Source organism: Physeter macrocephalus, chromosome 3, assembly GCF_002837175.3.
Source record: "Physeter macrocephalus isolate SW-GA chromosome 3, ASM283717v5, whole genome shotgun sequence".
NCBI classification, from domain to species: domain Eukaryota; kingdom Metazoa; phylum Chordata; class Mammalia; order Artiodactyla; family Physeteridae; genus Physeter; species Physeter macrocephalus.
Window position 1 is genome coordinate 15,767,920 of NC_041216.1, and position 16,535 is coordinate 15,784,454.

The following is a 16,535-nucleotide window of genomic DNA, read 5'->3' on the forward strand; positions in this document are numbered from 1 at the left end:
CAGCGGCCATGGCTCACGGGCCCAGCCGCTCCGCGGCATGTGGGATCCTCCCAGACCGGGGCGCGAACCTGGTTCCCCTGCATCGGCAGGCGGACGCGCAACCACTGCGCCACCAGGGAAGCCCCAGTAGACTTTTTAATTATGGCCATTCTGACCAGTGTGAGGTGATACCTCATTGTAGTTTTGATTTGCATTTCTCTAATATTTAGCAATGTTAGCATCTTTTCATGTGTCTATTGACCACCTGTGTGTATTCTTTGGAGAAATGTCTATTTAGAGACACTTCCATTTTAAAGATGATAAAATCAAAGCACAGAGAGGCTAAATAACTTGCCTGCTTTTGACAGACCAAAGACTGAACCCAGGTTTCTCAATTCCCAGCCCACGTATCACTGTAAACAGGATGGGGTGAGTAGAGTCTCCATCCAAATTTCAACCTAGAAAAGGGGTTTAGAGCTCCAGCAATGATGGAGAGGAATGGCGGGTAGAACTTGGGGTCTGATGTCACTTCCCGGTTTGAAATAGACCCAAATTGTAACAGCCCAAAGATTTTTAAAAATAACATATGAGGGCTTCCCTGGTGGCACAGTGGTTAAGAATCTGCCTGCCAATGCAGGGGACACGGGTTCGAGCCCTGGTCTGGGAAGATCTCACATGCCGCGGAGCAACTAAGCCCGTGAGCCACAACTACTGAGCCTGCGCGTCTGGAGCCTGTGCTCCGCAATGGGAGAGGCCGTGACGGTGAGAGACCCGCGCGCCACGATGAAGAGTGGCCTCCGCTCGCCGCAACTGGAGAAACCCCTCGCACAGAAACGAAGACCCAACACAGCCAAAAATAAATAAATAAATAAATAAATTTATAAAAGAAAAAAATAACATATGAAATGTTATTATTGTTATTATATGTGTACTGGTGGGAGTATTTTCTCTGAAACGAGATGAACTGGGTTTGAATCCCAACTCTGCCAATTAAGGCTGAGTAAATTCAGGCATGTTACTTAATCTTCCTGTGCCTGTTTCACACCTATAAAATTGGGGATATAGAAGCACCCACTTTGTGGTGCTGTTATGAAGACCTAATGAGTTATTACATGTAAAGAGCTTAGAACCGTGCCCAGCACATAGTAAGAGATCAATATATGTTAGCTACCCTTATAAATACATTCATATTATTATAAAAACAATGCAGAAATAAAGAAGCAAACCCCTTGACCCTGCAAAAACCAACCAACCAACTAACTTACTAGCAATCCCATCATGCAGACATACTGGTTGTTAACACCTTGTGGTATATCATTTGAACTTTTCCTGGGTGCATGTGCGTAACCCATGTGTATGATCACAATGTACATACTGCTTTGGGGACTTCCCTGGTGGTCCAGTGGTTAAGAATCTGCCTTCCAATGCAGGGGACGCAGGTTCGATCCCTGGTAGGGGAACTAAGATCCCACATGCTGCAGGGTACTTAAGCCCGCGCGCCACAACTACTGAGCCCACGCACCCTGGAGCCTGTGCACCACAACTAGAGAGAAGCCGCACACCGCAACGAAGAGCCACTCACCACAACGAAAGAGCCCATCTGCCACAACTAAGACCTGACACAGCCAAAAAATAAATTAATTTTTAAAAAATGATGTACATACTGCTTTGTAAATTTTGACAATATGTTGTAAACAACTTTCCTCATCAATTTATACATTTCTACAATATTTTTTAATGGCTTCCAGGTCTTCTAGGATGTAATTGAATTTAGTCTTTTAATTTTGATTTATTCACTGAAAAGAATAATCTTCTAGCAAAGCTGTGACTACAGGTGATAACACATAAAGTGATAACACAGCAGTTACTCTTCTTACAATCAATTTATATGATTTTATTTCCTCTTATTTGGTCCCAGAAAGTAAAGTCGCAGGTATGTGCATTTCAGTATCTGTCACCTCAAATACTCATGTGGTCCACACAATACAACCTAGCAGAGGGCTCTCCAGGAGAAGAGGATTGAAACACTCCTCTATTATCTGTAAATTACATATAAGAGTTTACTACACAGCTCAAGGTTATTATCATTGTCATTATATTACTATATTTTAAAAATATTTCTCCAAATATAAAAATATATGGTCACTGTGAAGTTCTTCCAGTAGAACAGACAGCAAAAAAGGACCCACAAAGGGTTAGAGCATTTGATGATGGACTCATAGATATTGCTGTGCACATAATAGGCACCCACACAAACATTAATTCCCATTCATTCTGGCATCACTGAAGGGACCAGACAGTTCCATAGCCCAGGGCATCCCATACCTGTTGTACATCTTCAGCAAGATCAGAACCATGGTGAAGATGATAATGACAACCACCACAATGGCAGCAACGATGGCTCCAGAACCTACGAGGAAGAGAGGAGTGGAGATGGCTAATGTGCAAACTGAAATGCAAGGAAGGATTCGGAGGCTGGGAGGAAGACACAACACCTGGCATCCTCAATGGGTCAAGGAGAGGAGAGAATGTGAAATCCTGGCACACTCACTGCTGACCCCAGGACAGAGTCACATCTAGAGTGGCAGTGTACCTCTACCTCCAATGGGACTTGGAGGGCCATATCCTCAGCACATTCCCTGCCAGAATCCTGCCTTAGGCTAAGTCCTGCTCTTATCATCCCCAAGATAGCTTCGAACTTCTTTTGTGAAATAAAACATCCTTCCTTCTTTCAGATAATATAAAAGTAATATGTGGTTTTTGTAGATAATTTTTTTTTTCCTACAGGACACACATGGGCAACAACAATAGCCCTGTGCCCTGTGTAGATAATTTTGAAAATATACATACAAGCCAAAGAGGAGGGGAAGACGAAGACCTCATTACCCCAAGAACCACTGATAGTCTACATACGTATACATTCACCAATGTGATCATGTTTTTGCATATATATCTATCATCTTTTAGAATAATTTATTAATCCTATGTCTGAAAATCCATCTTAAGAAAATATTCATAAATATGGAAAAATATGCACTTGATAAAAATGGAACCATATTCCATATACCGTTTTACAACAAAACACCCTGATCCTTTTGCTATGTAAGTACATATTTTTCTTCATGAGTCTTGAAGGCTGTATAGTACTCCATTGTTTGCCTGTGCCATAATTTGTTTACCAATTCTTTATTGAGGATATTTATGTTGCATTCAATCTTACACTATTAAAAACAAGGCTATGATGAATGTCCTTGTAGCTTAATGTCTCAGATTCTAATTTCAATATCAGCTCCCAGTCCCAAAGTCAAACTCTAATATTAGGTTCAAGCTCAACAACCTTGCCAGAATTGATATTGAAAACATCAAGAATCATGAAAAAGCCTCATACTTTAAACTGATCTATTGGGAATTGATCATAGGGAATAATCCTAAATACAGAAAAAGCTATATGAATGAAAATGTTTATTACATTATTGATATTCTAAATATGGGCAGGGTTTTAATAAGGTATGGCACACTTATCCATGAAATAGACTGTAATTAAAATAATAATTATGAAGACTATGGTACATGGAACACTTTCGATGATAGAAAAGTGTGGAATATAGAATATGACATTTTATACACATCCACATATGCATACATATACATTATGTCGCAACCATTAACTATGTGCATACAGACATAACACTGAACAAAAGAAGTCAGATACAAAAGAGTATGTGTGGTATGATTCCATGAATACAAAGTTCAAAACCAAGGTAGAATTAATCTATGGCGGTAGAAGTCAGAACAGTGGGCTCCCTTGAGTGGGTGGGGGATAGTGATTGCAAAGGGCACCAGAACTTCTGGAACACTGATGGTGGCCTGATTCTTCATCTGTGGGGCTGGCTACACAGCTGTGTGCACTTTGTGAAAATTCGTCCAGCTGTGCACTTATCATTTGGGCACTTTTTGGAACATATGTAATGCTTTTATTAAAAGTTTACTTAAAAAACAACAACAACTGTGCATTTATTCATAGGAAGAAAGACAGAGGGAAAAAGGGAGGGGGTGGGGAATCCATCATGGAGTTATTTGTTTTTCTTTCCTTCCTGGGGAGTCCAGTGGGTTTTTCAACCTCGGCTGGATAATTCTCTGTTGTGGGGACTGTCCTGTGCCTTGCAGGGTATTTACCAGCATCCCTGGCCTGTACTCACTAGATACCAGTAGCACTTCTCCTCCCACACTCCCAGTTGTGACAAGCAAAAATGTCTTCAGACATTGCCAAGTGTCTCCTGGTGGTAGGGTTGCCAGATAAAATACAGGATACCCATTAAATTAAAATATCTGATAAACAATGAAAAATTTCAAAATATTGTATGGTATATCCTTATACTAAAAATCTATTAATTGTTTGTCTTAAATTCAAATTTAATTGGTATCCTGTACTTTTATTTGCGAAATCTGGCAACCTTATTTAGGGGGCAAAATTGCCTACTTGAGAACCATGACTTTTAGTTAAACAAAAACAGTATTATTCCCATCTTGCTGACAGTGATTCTATCTACCCTGCATTTCACTTCAGAACTGTTTTGAGACATATTTCAGCAGGCCTCTGTAGGTCTCCCCACCCAGCAAAGAGCAGGCTAACATGTGGGACCCTGTCCCAAGAGCGACCCTCTCTGGGTCTCCATAGAAGAGCCACATCCTGCCATTAACCCAGCTTCCTGCCAGTACCCCAGCCTGGAGCTGCTTATCACTGTTCATCACTGCTCCACGTGTGTCGGGAGGCCTGTTCCATTCATGGAGGTACGTACCAAGTCACCTGAGATGACTGAAATGGACCCAAACTTCACCTAGAAGTCAGTTGGTTTTCTGAAGAATGGACCTCAAATTTTTCCTTCTAGGGACCCCTTGTTCTTGGCAAATGTCTCCCCAGGACTAACTCTTCCTACCTACATTCATTTACTCCTTGGTAAATTGACAGGATGTTTTTGCTTTGCAGAACTAGTACGAAAGTAGCTGCATTTTAAGGTGACAAGTGTAGGGCCATCTTACAAGAGATACAAATTTCCATCGCCTTCTAAGCCCCAAAACTCCCTAATGAAAATAATAGTAATAGTAATAATAATAATAATACTCATTAGGTACTTAGTATGTTTCATACGCACAGAGGCTATTCTAAGTTTTTTACATGGATTATCCCTTCTAGCTTCCACACCTACCTATGTGGCAGCTTTGTTAATATTCCCATCTTATGATGAGGAAATCAAGCCCAGAGCAGTGAAGTCACGTGCTCAGGGTCATGTAGTTGGCAAGTGGTATATTACTGAGACTGAGACCCAGGCAGTTTGTCTCCAGGGCCCACGCTCTTGACCTCGACACCAGGAGCTGACCACAACACCTGTCCCGCCCTCGCTCCCCTGGCCGCAAGCTAAGTTGACCTTACTCTTGTACAGAAAGTCTTCTCCTCTGGTGGTCATGTTCAATGAGAAGAAGGTGGTACTCCCCAAAGGGGTAGCTGTGGTCATCTCGACCTGCTGAGAAGGAAGATGAAATATCATTTAAAACCAGTGTAATCTTTATAACCCCTATATGGTGCCTCTTTTGGTCTTCATCTGGATGACAGGAGAAAATATTTAAGCATGCAGTTTCTCTTAGCAGCAATTAAAGATAAGGTCTTTTACTATACGCTATGGGGAATTAAAAATAAGGTCTGACATTTGTAAAGAACTTCATTTTTCAGAGCAGTTTCAATTCATTCAACAATATTTATTCAACGCCTCCTAACTATGCTTCACACAGAATGTCTAAATTGATTTTCTGGAAACTGTGAGGGAGGTTATTGTTGCCATTTGACTGATGAAACTGAAGCCCCCAGTGCCATGTGGAGCCCCAAGTTTACCTAGAAGAACTGAACCCTGGGCGTCTACTTCCCATGCTAGCGGGACTTTGGTCACCCCACAACAGTGCTTGAAATTGTGTTCCTGCTTTCAAAAGCTTTACACTCTACGGAGGAAAGAATAAAAGCAAATGAAAAAATTATGGTTACTTGATTATTAAGCAGTCAGTGACATGAGCCACTGGGTTGTGAAGAATGATTTCAAGGAGATCAATTTGAATGGGCCTTGAAGGATGAGTGTGGTTTGGAGATATGGCGGTGGAGGAGAGAGAACACAGGTGTGGTTGCGCAAAACCCTCCATGGGAAGAGAGCATCTCCCATGCACAAGGCTGTCGTAGGTGCCTTCACAAATGACATCTGTCAGCTCACTTAATCCTCTCAATCATCACATTTTGCTGCTGAGAAACTGAGGCTCAGCGTGGTTGAGTGAATCGACCAAAGTCACAGAGCTACGAAGACGTGGAGCTTGGCCCAAAGGCAAACTCCTTGCCTCCAGAAGCTCACATTCTGGTGAGAGTGAGAGACACAGTAGGTTTGACCATAGCATTCTCGGGCTCAAAAACCAATCACCTCCCCAGTACCCACACTTCTATATCTGGCAGTGAAAGCCCTTCACCGGCTGTTTCCACCCTCCATTTCAGCCTCCTGGCTCCTCCTACCAACCTCTGCCAAATTGCTGGGACAACGGGCCACTCCATCCTCCCCCATCGTTCCTGGTCTTTGCTGTCTCTGGGCTGCAGCCCCAGGCTTTGGCCTCCCAGGTCCCCCAACTCTGCCAGCTTATGATGGAAACAGGGGTCAGCACCCCTCCAGTGGGGTCAGGTCATCTGCGGCCAGGCTGGGGGCTCTGGTGGCTATGACCTGTTCCCCTGCCAACCCTCCCCACAAGGGCCTCAGCCTCAGAATGACCCTGTGTGGCCGGGCCCTGCTGATCCACAGGACAGGCTCTGCCTTTACTTTCTCTGCCCTCCTTTAAGCCTTGAGGTCCTGCCTAAACTGCTGCTCCATCCCCAGCTTTGTCTGTCCCCTCCTCCCAAAAACCCGATCCTCAGGACTTTCACAACTCAGGCTTCCTGAAGGACGTGTCTGTGACTCTGATGTCCCCAAGCCGGCCAACCTTTCAACCCTTCAGCCTGGCTGGGCTCCCTGTCTCCCGACTACCTTAAACAGACCTGGTTTGCTGGCCATGCTCCATTGCCCGCTCCCCCTCCAAAAGGAACAGTACCTTCCAGACTCAGCCCAGTCACCTTCAGGAAGACTTCCCGCCAGATAGAATTAGCAATGCTACCCTCCATCCTCCCATAGCAGTGCCCTGCAAAGAAGCACCACCACAGCTTGTGTCTCAGTTGCTGTGTCTGGCAGTCAACTTTCCACGTTCATTGTCAGGTCCTTGAGGTAGAGACTGTTTCTGGTTCTTTTCACTCCTGTCTGGCTCTCCTCACTTTTGCCAGTGGAAGGACTTGAGTGAGTGGCTGAACCTCTCCCAGCTGGGGTTGCTGTTTGTAAAATGAGGTAGCTTTTCCCAAGGGAAATGAGGGATCAAGGTTAAGTATGGAAAGTGCTTTTAAGAGCTCAGTAAATGGTAGATAGCCCTCAGGATTTTAGTGGGTATTAGTGAATACTTGCTGAACTAATTAGAGACAGGAGCTCAAAACAGGAAAAAAAAATTCTTTCTATAAAAATAGCTATGGACCAGGCTTCCCTGGTGGCTCAGTGGTTAAGAATCCGCCTGCCAATGCAGGGGACACGGGTTCGAGCCCTGGTCTGGGAAGATCCCACATGCCATGGAGCAACTAAGCCCGTGCGCCACAACTACTGAGCCCACGTGCCACAACTACTGAAGCCCGTGCGCCTAGACCCTGTGCTCTGCAACAAGAGAAGCCCGCGAACCGCAACGAAGAGTAGCCCCCACTCGCCGCAACTAGAGAATAGCCCGCACGCAGCAATGAAGACCCAACGCAGCCAAAAATAAATAAATAAATTTATAAAAAAAAAAAGTTATGGACCAATTTGAGAACATGGAATCAAAGTCTTCCCCAGCCCCCGACTCCCACTCCTATTCCTAAGGAGAGGTGGCTGAACCCCTCCCTCAACACACACATATACACACTCCCCATCTCAGCACATAAAGAGTTTTAATATGCATTTGCCCAGACCCTCTGCTTCTATCCCCACCAATATCAAGCTGAGAACACTCACCAGTAACGCTTTCTCACAATTCCTTTTAAACACAAAAAAGAGAGAAAAACAAAAATAAAAACAAAAATAGAAAGAAGAGGCAAATAGGTGGCCGTTGGTCAAAGGTCATTTAAGGAGAGAGACATGGCATAATCACTAGATAAACTAAACCCTACCATGGACACATCCCCCGTTAAACCAACATGCACAAAGATGACGGAAGCCACCATCCGAGTGTCTGCCACGTGCCAAGGCCTTGTGCCAGATACATTTTATCCATCCTCTGATTTAATTAGCAAATGCCATGTAAAGTAGATTTTCCTCTCCCCTTGTTTCAAATGAGGACCCTGAGACTTTCCATGCTCATACGGCCTGGAGGCTGCAGGCTTGGTGTATGAACTTGGCTCTGCAAACTTCAAAGACTGTATCCTTCCCTCTACACCACCTGCCCCTGGTACACATCGGTGGGGAGGCGGGGAATGAACATTCACTACAGGAACCTGCACACATGCACTCACAGACACATACTGACCAGTAATGGAGCCTCCTAAGGCCACCAGGACACAGGCTCCTCTGCAGATCCTTCAGGGTGACCTCCTGGGTGCCAAGTTCCAGGTGTGACTCCTTTTCAGATGGGCCCAGCTACTCTTCTTTCTGAGAGAACAGTGAGTAATCCCAGAGCATATCTTGCCCCATCTAAGGACCGAGGGCTCTAAATTACGTCTCTGTTCCTGCCACATCAGAGAAGGTGGGAGGGAGGGTGGTGGAGCGTTGATGGCCAAGGATGTGGGTGTTTTCATGTGTGGGGCCCCTGCAATTCTTGTTAACCAAGTGATATCCAGCAGGGGATTTCAGTATCAAATGTGCCCATGACCAGGATCCATGGTCACAGAAAATGGGGGAGCATACAGGGAGGGCGAAGCTAGTTTTTACTGAGAGAAGTTAATTTAATAATTAATGATAATAATATACTATGTGCCCCAGGCACTGCACTCAGTGATTTATATGGGAGGTCTCATTTACTCCTCATACCTTTCTGGTTAGGAGGGTACAGTCACTGTGCCCACTCTACAGATGAGGAAACTGAGACTCAGATCAGAGAAGAAATCAATCTAAGCTCACAAGGCTAATATGTAGCCATGCTAGGATTCAAGCTAGGGTCTGTCTGATTTCACAGCCCCTTCTCCATAAACTCTCACTGGAGTGCCTCCCAGTGAATCTGGGGCCCAAATCAATGTAGGGCTTTGATGAGAAAAACCTCACTCTGGCAGAGAGAGCCAGAGCCCTTGATCTAACCCCTGACCCAGACTGGTGCTACCTGACTGGTCCCTGACCTTGCCTATACTCTGAACCTCTGTCTCCAGCAGAGCCTTAATCTCATTTGCAGAATCTATAAGAAACTTTTTCCTTGGGTTGTTTACAAATGGCCCCGTGTGGGAGGCCAGTTTGGGACGCGATGGAGGGTCATGAACCTCACTGAGCCACCCCTCTCTGACTGTTCCTTCGTCAAGTGTAAGGGCCATAACTGGAGGATAAATGTTGCCAGACCCCACCTGTCCAAAATATTTCCCCCTTCTCCTCTGCCCCTGTGGTACCCTCCTTCCCTCTGGCCTAGCCTAAAAGTTCCTCCCTGGATAAGACAACCCAGATGCTATCAACCCTGGCAGACCCCTACCCAAATGTCCAACTATAGCTCAGGATAGGTAAGCCATGAATGCCTGAGACCCACCAAAACATTGGGATCGATTTCTCCCATTCACCTGAGAGATGGGAGATTCAGCATGACTTGGTTTCTTCCACAGACAAGAACCTCACTACTCCCAAGCAGTCCCTAATTATGTTTTCATTATCAGAAAATTAACTTTCATTTTGGAACCAAAAGCTCTCCCCTTGTGATTTTAACCCATTGGTCCTAATTCTCTTCCCACAAAGGTAATCTGCTACTTCTTACACATGACAATGATCATGCTTAAAAGCCCTTTTATGTATGAAAAGTTAAAGTTCTATGAACGGAACAGTTACGGTAGCTGAAATCAGCACACCAATTTTACCTCCCACCAGTAGGTGGCAATAGCAGTTGGCTATAGTATGTCCTTTTGGACTTAACCAACAAATCGTTGGCAAATGTCCCGTGAACCCAACCTGTTTCTAAGTAGAGGAGCTTTCTGCCCTTGAAAACAGCAACTGTATGTTCTCTGATGATTTCCTTCTCCGGAATAAATATTCTCAGCTCCTTCAAAAAATCTTTAGGGTGATAGTCTCCCTCATGGATGGGTTCCTTGTTTCTCTGTATGTCAATGTCTTCCTTAAATATAACACCCCAAACTGGATACATGACTCCAGAGGGGGCCTGAACTCTCCAGAATGACATTTTTCTTGACAATTATCAGACCTGAGCCTGAATTCTACTATTTACTAGCTGTGTGACCTCCGTCAACTTTCTTCACTTCTTAGTTTTCTGATCTGTAAAACAGGAATTACAAACTTCATAGGGTTGTGTGAGAATTAAATGAGATAAAACATGTGATATATTCAGCACAGTGGTTGCACACAAAACCTATTGATATTGCACTGGATTAATGCACACAAATAGCTCATTAGCTTTACAGGCAGCCACAGCACACTGCTCCACCCATACCCTGTTGGGACACCCGCAAACCTTTTCCTGACTTATTCTTGTGCTTGTTTACCGTCAAAGCCCTAAGATCGGTAAGTGCAAGGGCTTTCTACACTCAAAGTGCTATGGAACTAGAAGGCAATAACAGCCGCATTATGCATGGTGACAGTATTATGATGAGCTGCGGTCCAGTAACCAGAACTCCATTACACTCTTGTGCAGCTGTCTTTTTGAACTTAAGGGCAGGACTTTGCATTGATCCCCGTTAGCCTTGACCTTGTTGATTGGGCCCTCAGGAGAGAAACTCCAGCTCCTGCTGGGTGGCTGCTGAGAACTCCTGATGGACTGTGACAGAGCATGTTGTCTAGCAACTCAGGACCCAGCAAGGGCTTTGGGGTCAGGCAGCCTTGAGTTTTAATCTTGGGCTCCCTGCTGACCAGCTCTACAAGCCAAGCCACTTCTCTAGGCTTCAGTGTTCTCATTTATAAAGCAGCAATAACACTCCCTATCTTGTGGGGTTATGAGAATAAATGAGATGTTATAACTGTCCAGCACAGTGCCTGCTGGATGGTGGGTGATGGGTGAATGTCCATCCCAGCCCCTCTTCTTTCCTTCCTGTCCCCAGTCTGTGTTCTCCCTCCTCTTCTTGGAGCCCCCAGTTCTCAACCTGGCCAAGTGTTTGCTGCGTTTGCTCAAGCTCAAGTATGAACAGGGAGGTCAAGGAGCCAGGCCATGAAGGCTGATGTCCCAAGGAGGTGATATGAGGAGGGATATTTCAGAACTTCCAGAGGTTTGAACTTCTCCTTCATTTCCACTGAGGGTAGAGACAGAGGAAATAGTGAAACCACCCCCAGGGAGGCAAAAATCCTAATGGGACTGGTAGGGCACGGGGGCTGCTGGGTGCAGCCAAAGAGCAATAATGAACTCATAACTTGGGGTGAGAATCAGGACTCCTGGGTCCCCTTTGTTACTCTTTGCCATACAACTTTGGAAAGTCATCTCCCCTCCCTGGACCTTGGTTTTCCCACCTGTAAAATGGCCCAGTTTGGAGATGATCTCTAAGGGCCTTTCCAACTTGTGTTTCTATTGCATGGACCAGCCATTCATAGCTTACCTCAAGAACCAGTGTCTTCCAAAAGCTCATTTTTCTTTGTAGCCACCTACTTGGGGGATATTGGGAGACAGTGTGTACAATTCAGGCTGGAAGGCAGGTAAGACTAGAACAAACCGAGAAGAACTCCACAGAGGGGTTTTGACATGGCAGCAGCATTGCACACGGGACGCTTAGGAACCTCCAAATGCTCTGTTGAGTACATAGTAACGCCAGTCTGCCTGAATCCTAACTGGCCCCTCCTACACCCTCCATTCCTGTTGGGTTCCACGTCATCTCCCCCAACTCCATCTACCCTGCCTGTGCTTGGCTCTGTCCCGTTGTGTGTCACAGCTTCCAAAGGTGGGGTCTGAGTTGGCATAATGCCATCTTGAACTTGGGGCCAGACACAATTACATACTGAATACATGTTCCTTGTGGTTGGTTCCCAGAAATTAGGAAGCCCATTTCTTTTTTTTTTTTTTTTTTTTTTTTTTGCCGTACGCGGGCCTCTCACTGTTGTGGCCCCTCCCGCTGCAGAGCACAGGCTCCGGACGCGCAGGCTCATTGGCCATGGCTCACGGGCCCAGCCGCTCCGCGGCACGTGGGATCTTCCCGGACCGGGGCACGAACCCGTATCCCCTGCATCGGCAGGCGGACGCTCAACCACTACGCCACCAGGGAAGCCCAGGAAGCCCATTTCTTGTTCCATTCATCCATCTACTTTTCCATCCTCCCATCCACTCATGCACCCACCCACCCACTGTGCACGCCTTCATCCTCCCACTTGTTCTGTCCATTTTCCCTGTCATTCGTTCAACCAGCACCCACCATGTACACAGCTCTGAGACGATTCAAAGATGGGCCATGGGGATCATGTATCTAGAGCTCAGACAAAGAGGATGAGAAACGGAATTATTTCCTTTAAGAATTTTTGCTGAGACTTCCCTGGTGGTGCAGTGGTTGGAAATCTGCCTGCCAATGCAGAGGACGCAGGTTCGAGCCCTGGTCCGGGGAAAATCCCACATGCCGCGGAGCAGCTGAGCCCATGCACCACAACTACTGAGCCTGTGCTCTAGAGCCCGCAAGCCACAACTACTGAGCCCACGTGCCACAACTACTGAAGCTCGCGCGCCTAGAGCCCGTGCTCTGCAACAAGAGAAGCCACTGCAATGAGAAGCCCGCGCACCGCGACGAAGAGTAGCCCCCGCTCACCGCAAATAGAGAAAGCCTACGTGCAGCAACCAAGACCCAACGCAGTCAAAAATTTAAAAAAAAAAAATTTAAAAAGAATCTTTCCTTGCATCAATATTTAGTGGGGCTCATCCCCCCTCACTCCTGGTCCAGCCTGATCAGAGAGGTGGCTGATCAACATCAGATTGAAGTCCTATGGAAAAGGCAGTGGCCTGTGGCTCTGGAAGTTTGGGTTCCAGGCCCACCACATCTACTAAGTCTTATTTACCCATCTGTCACTTTCTGGCTTGAACATCCTTTGTTTCTTATTTTTGGGGCCCACATTGTAAAGAAAGGTGCCTCAAGGAGCTTCCAGCCCAAGACCTGAAAGTCTGATAAGTTTCACGGACGAAGAGTTATAAATAGAAATCCCAGATGAAACTTGTCACAAGGCAGATTTACACCTAGCGCCAATAGGGTGGCACAGGCCGTGCCAGGAGTCAGTGGGAGGAAGAGACCAGTGGGTATCCTGGTTGAGACTGACCGAGAGCTGGAACGTGACCTGTGCCTTCCATTTGCCCCTCAGTCTTTGGGCTCAAGCCAAGGGCCCAGCCACGGAGTCCTCAAACTACATCTGAGTTCCTACATAAATCTCCAGGTGTCCCACTGTCCCCAAGGGAAATAGGCACAAGGTTAAAGAGTTTATGCCCCTAAGTGAATATGTCAGAGGAAAATAATTCCACCCGGACATTCTGATCAGGAAGGAAAGGAAACTAACATTTAAGGGGACGCTAATGAAGACTCAGGCGCTGTGCGTTCATATGTTTTCTCATTTAATCAATACGACAAGGTGGGTCCTTTATCTCCACTTTGCTGATAAGAAATGGAGGCTCAGAGAGGTTAACTGACTTGCCCCAAGTCTTACAGCAAATGACTGGAGACGCTGACTCTCAAATTCAGATCTACCTCCAAACTGTGGTGGCTGCCAAGTCTTCCAGGAGGTAAGCAATTTTCCTGGGGGCACTCTGAGGGTCAGCAGCCCTGCTGCAGCAGGACCCTGCTCACTATTTTTACTACAGGTTGTTATTTTGAGCCCAAGAGTTACCACAAAACCTCAGAGAACGGAAGGGTTTCTCAAGCTTGGCACTGTTTACATTTGGGCCAGATAGTTCTTTGTTGTGGATGTATCTTGTACATTGCAGGATGTCTAACAGCATCCTTGGCCTCTACCCACCAGATGCCAGTAGCATCCCCCACTTACGACAACCAAAAATGTCTCCAGACATTTCCAAACGTCTTCTGGGAGGCATAGTTGCCCCTGGTTGAGAACTACTGGAGTTGAGTTATGGACCTGTCTCATAACAGCTTCGTATCCTTTCTCTGCATAAAGGTCTAGACAAACAGGAAAATGTCCAGCCTGTACTTACATGTGTGGGTAGGCGACCAATAACAGCAAGGATGATGGCAATTATCATGCCCACAAACACAGCAGCTACCATTTAGCAAATGCTTACTATGTGTCAGTTACCATGCTAAGTACTTCATACATATTTTCTCACATACCTTTTCTCTGTTTTCCAGATAAAAAAGGCGTGAGGCTCAGAAAGGTTAAGTAACTCATCCAAGGTCCCAGTGCTAATGTATGGCAGAGCTAGGATGCATTCGTTTCCTATGGCTGCTGTAACAAATTATAGCTTAAAATAACACAAATTTATTTTCTTATAGTTTAGAGGTCCAAAGCCTAAAATCACACTCACTGGGCTAAACTCGAAACGTTGGCAGGGCCACGCTCCATTCAAGGCTCTAGAGAAGACTCTGTCTCCTTGCCTTTTCTACTTTCTGTGGGCCACCTGCATTCCCTGGCCTGTGGCCCCTACCTCCCTCTTCAAGCTAACAGTGCAGCTTCTTTTTTTTTTTTTTTTAACTTTTTATTATTTTTTTTTCTTTTATTATTTTTTTGGCTGCATCGGGTCTTAGTTGTGGCACACAGGATCTTTGCTGAGGCGCACGGGCTTCTCTCTAGCTGTGGCGCGTGGGCTCCAGGGCACGTGGGCTCTGGAGTTTGCGGCACGTGGGCTCTCTTGTTGAGGGGCGTGAGCTCAGTAGTTGTGGCGCACGGGCTTAGTTGCCCCACGGCATGTGGGATCTTAGCTCCCCCACCAGGGATCGAACCTGCGCCCCTGCATTGGAAGGCGGATTCTTTACCACTGGACCACCAGGGAAGTCCCCAGTGTAGCATCTTCTTATCTCTCTCTCTGACCTCTGCTCCCAACCTCACATCTCTTTCTCTCTCTCTTATTCTCCAGCCTCCCTCCTATAAGGACCCTCGTGATTACACTGGACCCACCCAGGCAACCCAGGATAATCCCCCATCTCAAAATCCTTAACTTAATCACATCTGCAAAGTCCCTTTCGCCACGCAAGGTAACATAGGCACAGGTATGGGGGATTAGGATTTGGCTATCTTTGAGGGGGCATTACTCTGCCTCATATATAGGATTCAGACTCTTATCTGTTGGACCCCAAGGTTTGTATTCAAACCACACCTGCTTCCCCTGCCCTGCCTGAACAGACACATCCCACAGGCCAGGTGCTGTGGGGAACGCGGAGGTTGATCAGACATGTCCAGGGAGTGGTGGTCATGGGCACACATCAGGAGGTAGTACGTGAGAGGTGCTGGTGCTGTGAGAGGAGCAGAGAAGGGCTCCTGAAGACACTGGGCCAGCTAGGTAGGGGTGTGGGGCGTGGGCTCAGGAGGCAACGGGGCAGGCCTGATTCCATCCCTGCTGCATGAGCTGATTTCACATGTGTCAGCACCTACTTCCAAACTAACTACGAATACATCTGCAGCTCATCCTGTCCTGAAGGACCACTCTACTCCAGCCCCTGCCTGCCAGGATTCGGTCCCATCCGTGGGATTTATTCGCACAATTAAATGGTGACCATTCTCAATTTTTCCTGTCCAAATCTCCTCCCTGCTGAGGGAGCTAATATATACGATTCAGACTCTAATCTGTCAGACCCCAAGGTTTGTACTTAATCCACTCCTGCCTCCCCTGCCCTGTCCTGCCCGAACAGACAAATCTCCTCCCTGCCAAGGGCTTAGAATGTCTTTAGTTTTATAAGTCCACTCCCTGCCCAGCTCTGGTTTGCAAGGATGTCCTTTGGCTGCCTGGCCCCTCCATAAGCCCACCCCTCCCTTTATAGAATAGAGAAAGCACACCGAGTGGGTGAGCAGGGCTCTCCCCAGACCGGCAGAGCCTTCTACCTCCTCCAGCAGCTCTCAGGCTCTGCAGTGACTCAGAGATGGTTTCTCTGGGTCCAGAGCAAGATGACAGGTAAGAAGGACAAACTCTGGTTTGCTTCATCCTGGGAGAAACAAAGTGTGGGATCTATCTTTATCTTTTAAAAAATGCAGGAGGGGGCTTCCCTGGTGGCGCGGTGTTTGGGAGTCCGCCTGCCAATGCAGGGGACACGGGTTCGTGCCCCGGTCTGGGAGGATCCCACATGCCGCGGAGCGGCTGGGCCCGTGAGCCATGGCCGCTGAGCCTGCGCGTCCGGAGCCTGTGCTCCGCAACGGGAGAGGCCGCAGCAGAGGGAGGCCCGCATACCA

General features: G+C 46.6%; 1 protein-coding gene across 6 annotated transcripts in view; it reads right to left on the bottom strand.

Annotated features, from left to right (window-relative positions):
• NCMAP (non-compact myelin associated protein) overlaps positions 1-16,535 on the bottom strand; it is a 49,530-nt gene that overhangs the window by 5,012 nt on the left and 27,983 nt on the right. For 2 of the 6 annotated variants that reach the window (XM_028484674.2, XM_028484671.2), the window contains 2 exons: positions 5,411-5,501; positions 2,305-2,389 (listed from right to left, as the gene is read on the bottom strand). In XM_028484674.2, the coding sequence (XP_028340475.1) occupies positions 2,305-2,389; positions 5,411-5,492 (167 nt within the window). In that variant the 5' untranslated portion in view covers positions 5,493-5,501. Of the gene's footprint in view, positions 1-2,304; positions 2,390-5,410; positions 5,526-8,574; positions 8,678-16,535 lie in introns of those variants that run through there. The other 4 variants (XM_028484678.2, XM_028484690.2, XM_024125221.3 and 1 more) reach the window with 3 other exon arrangements.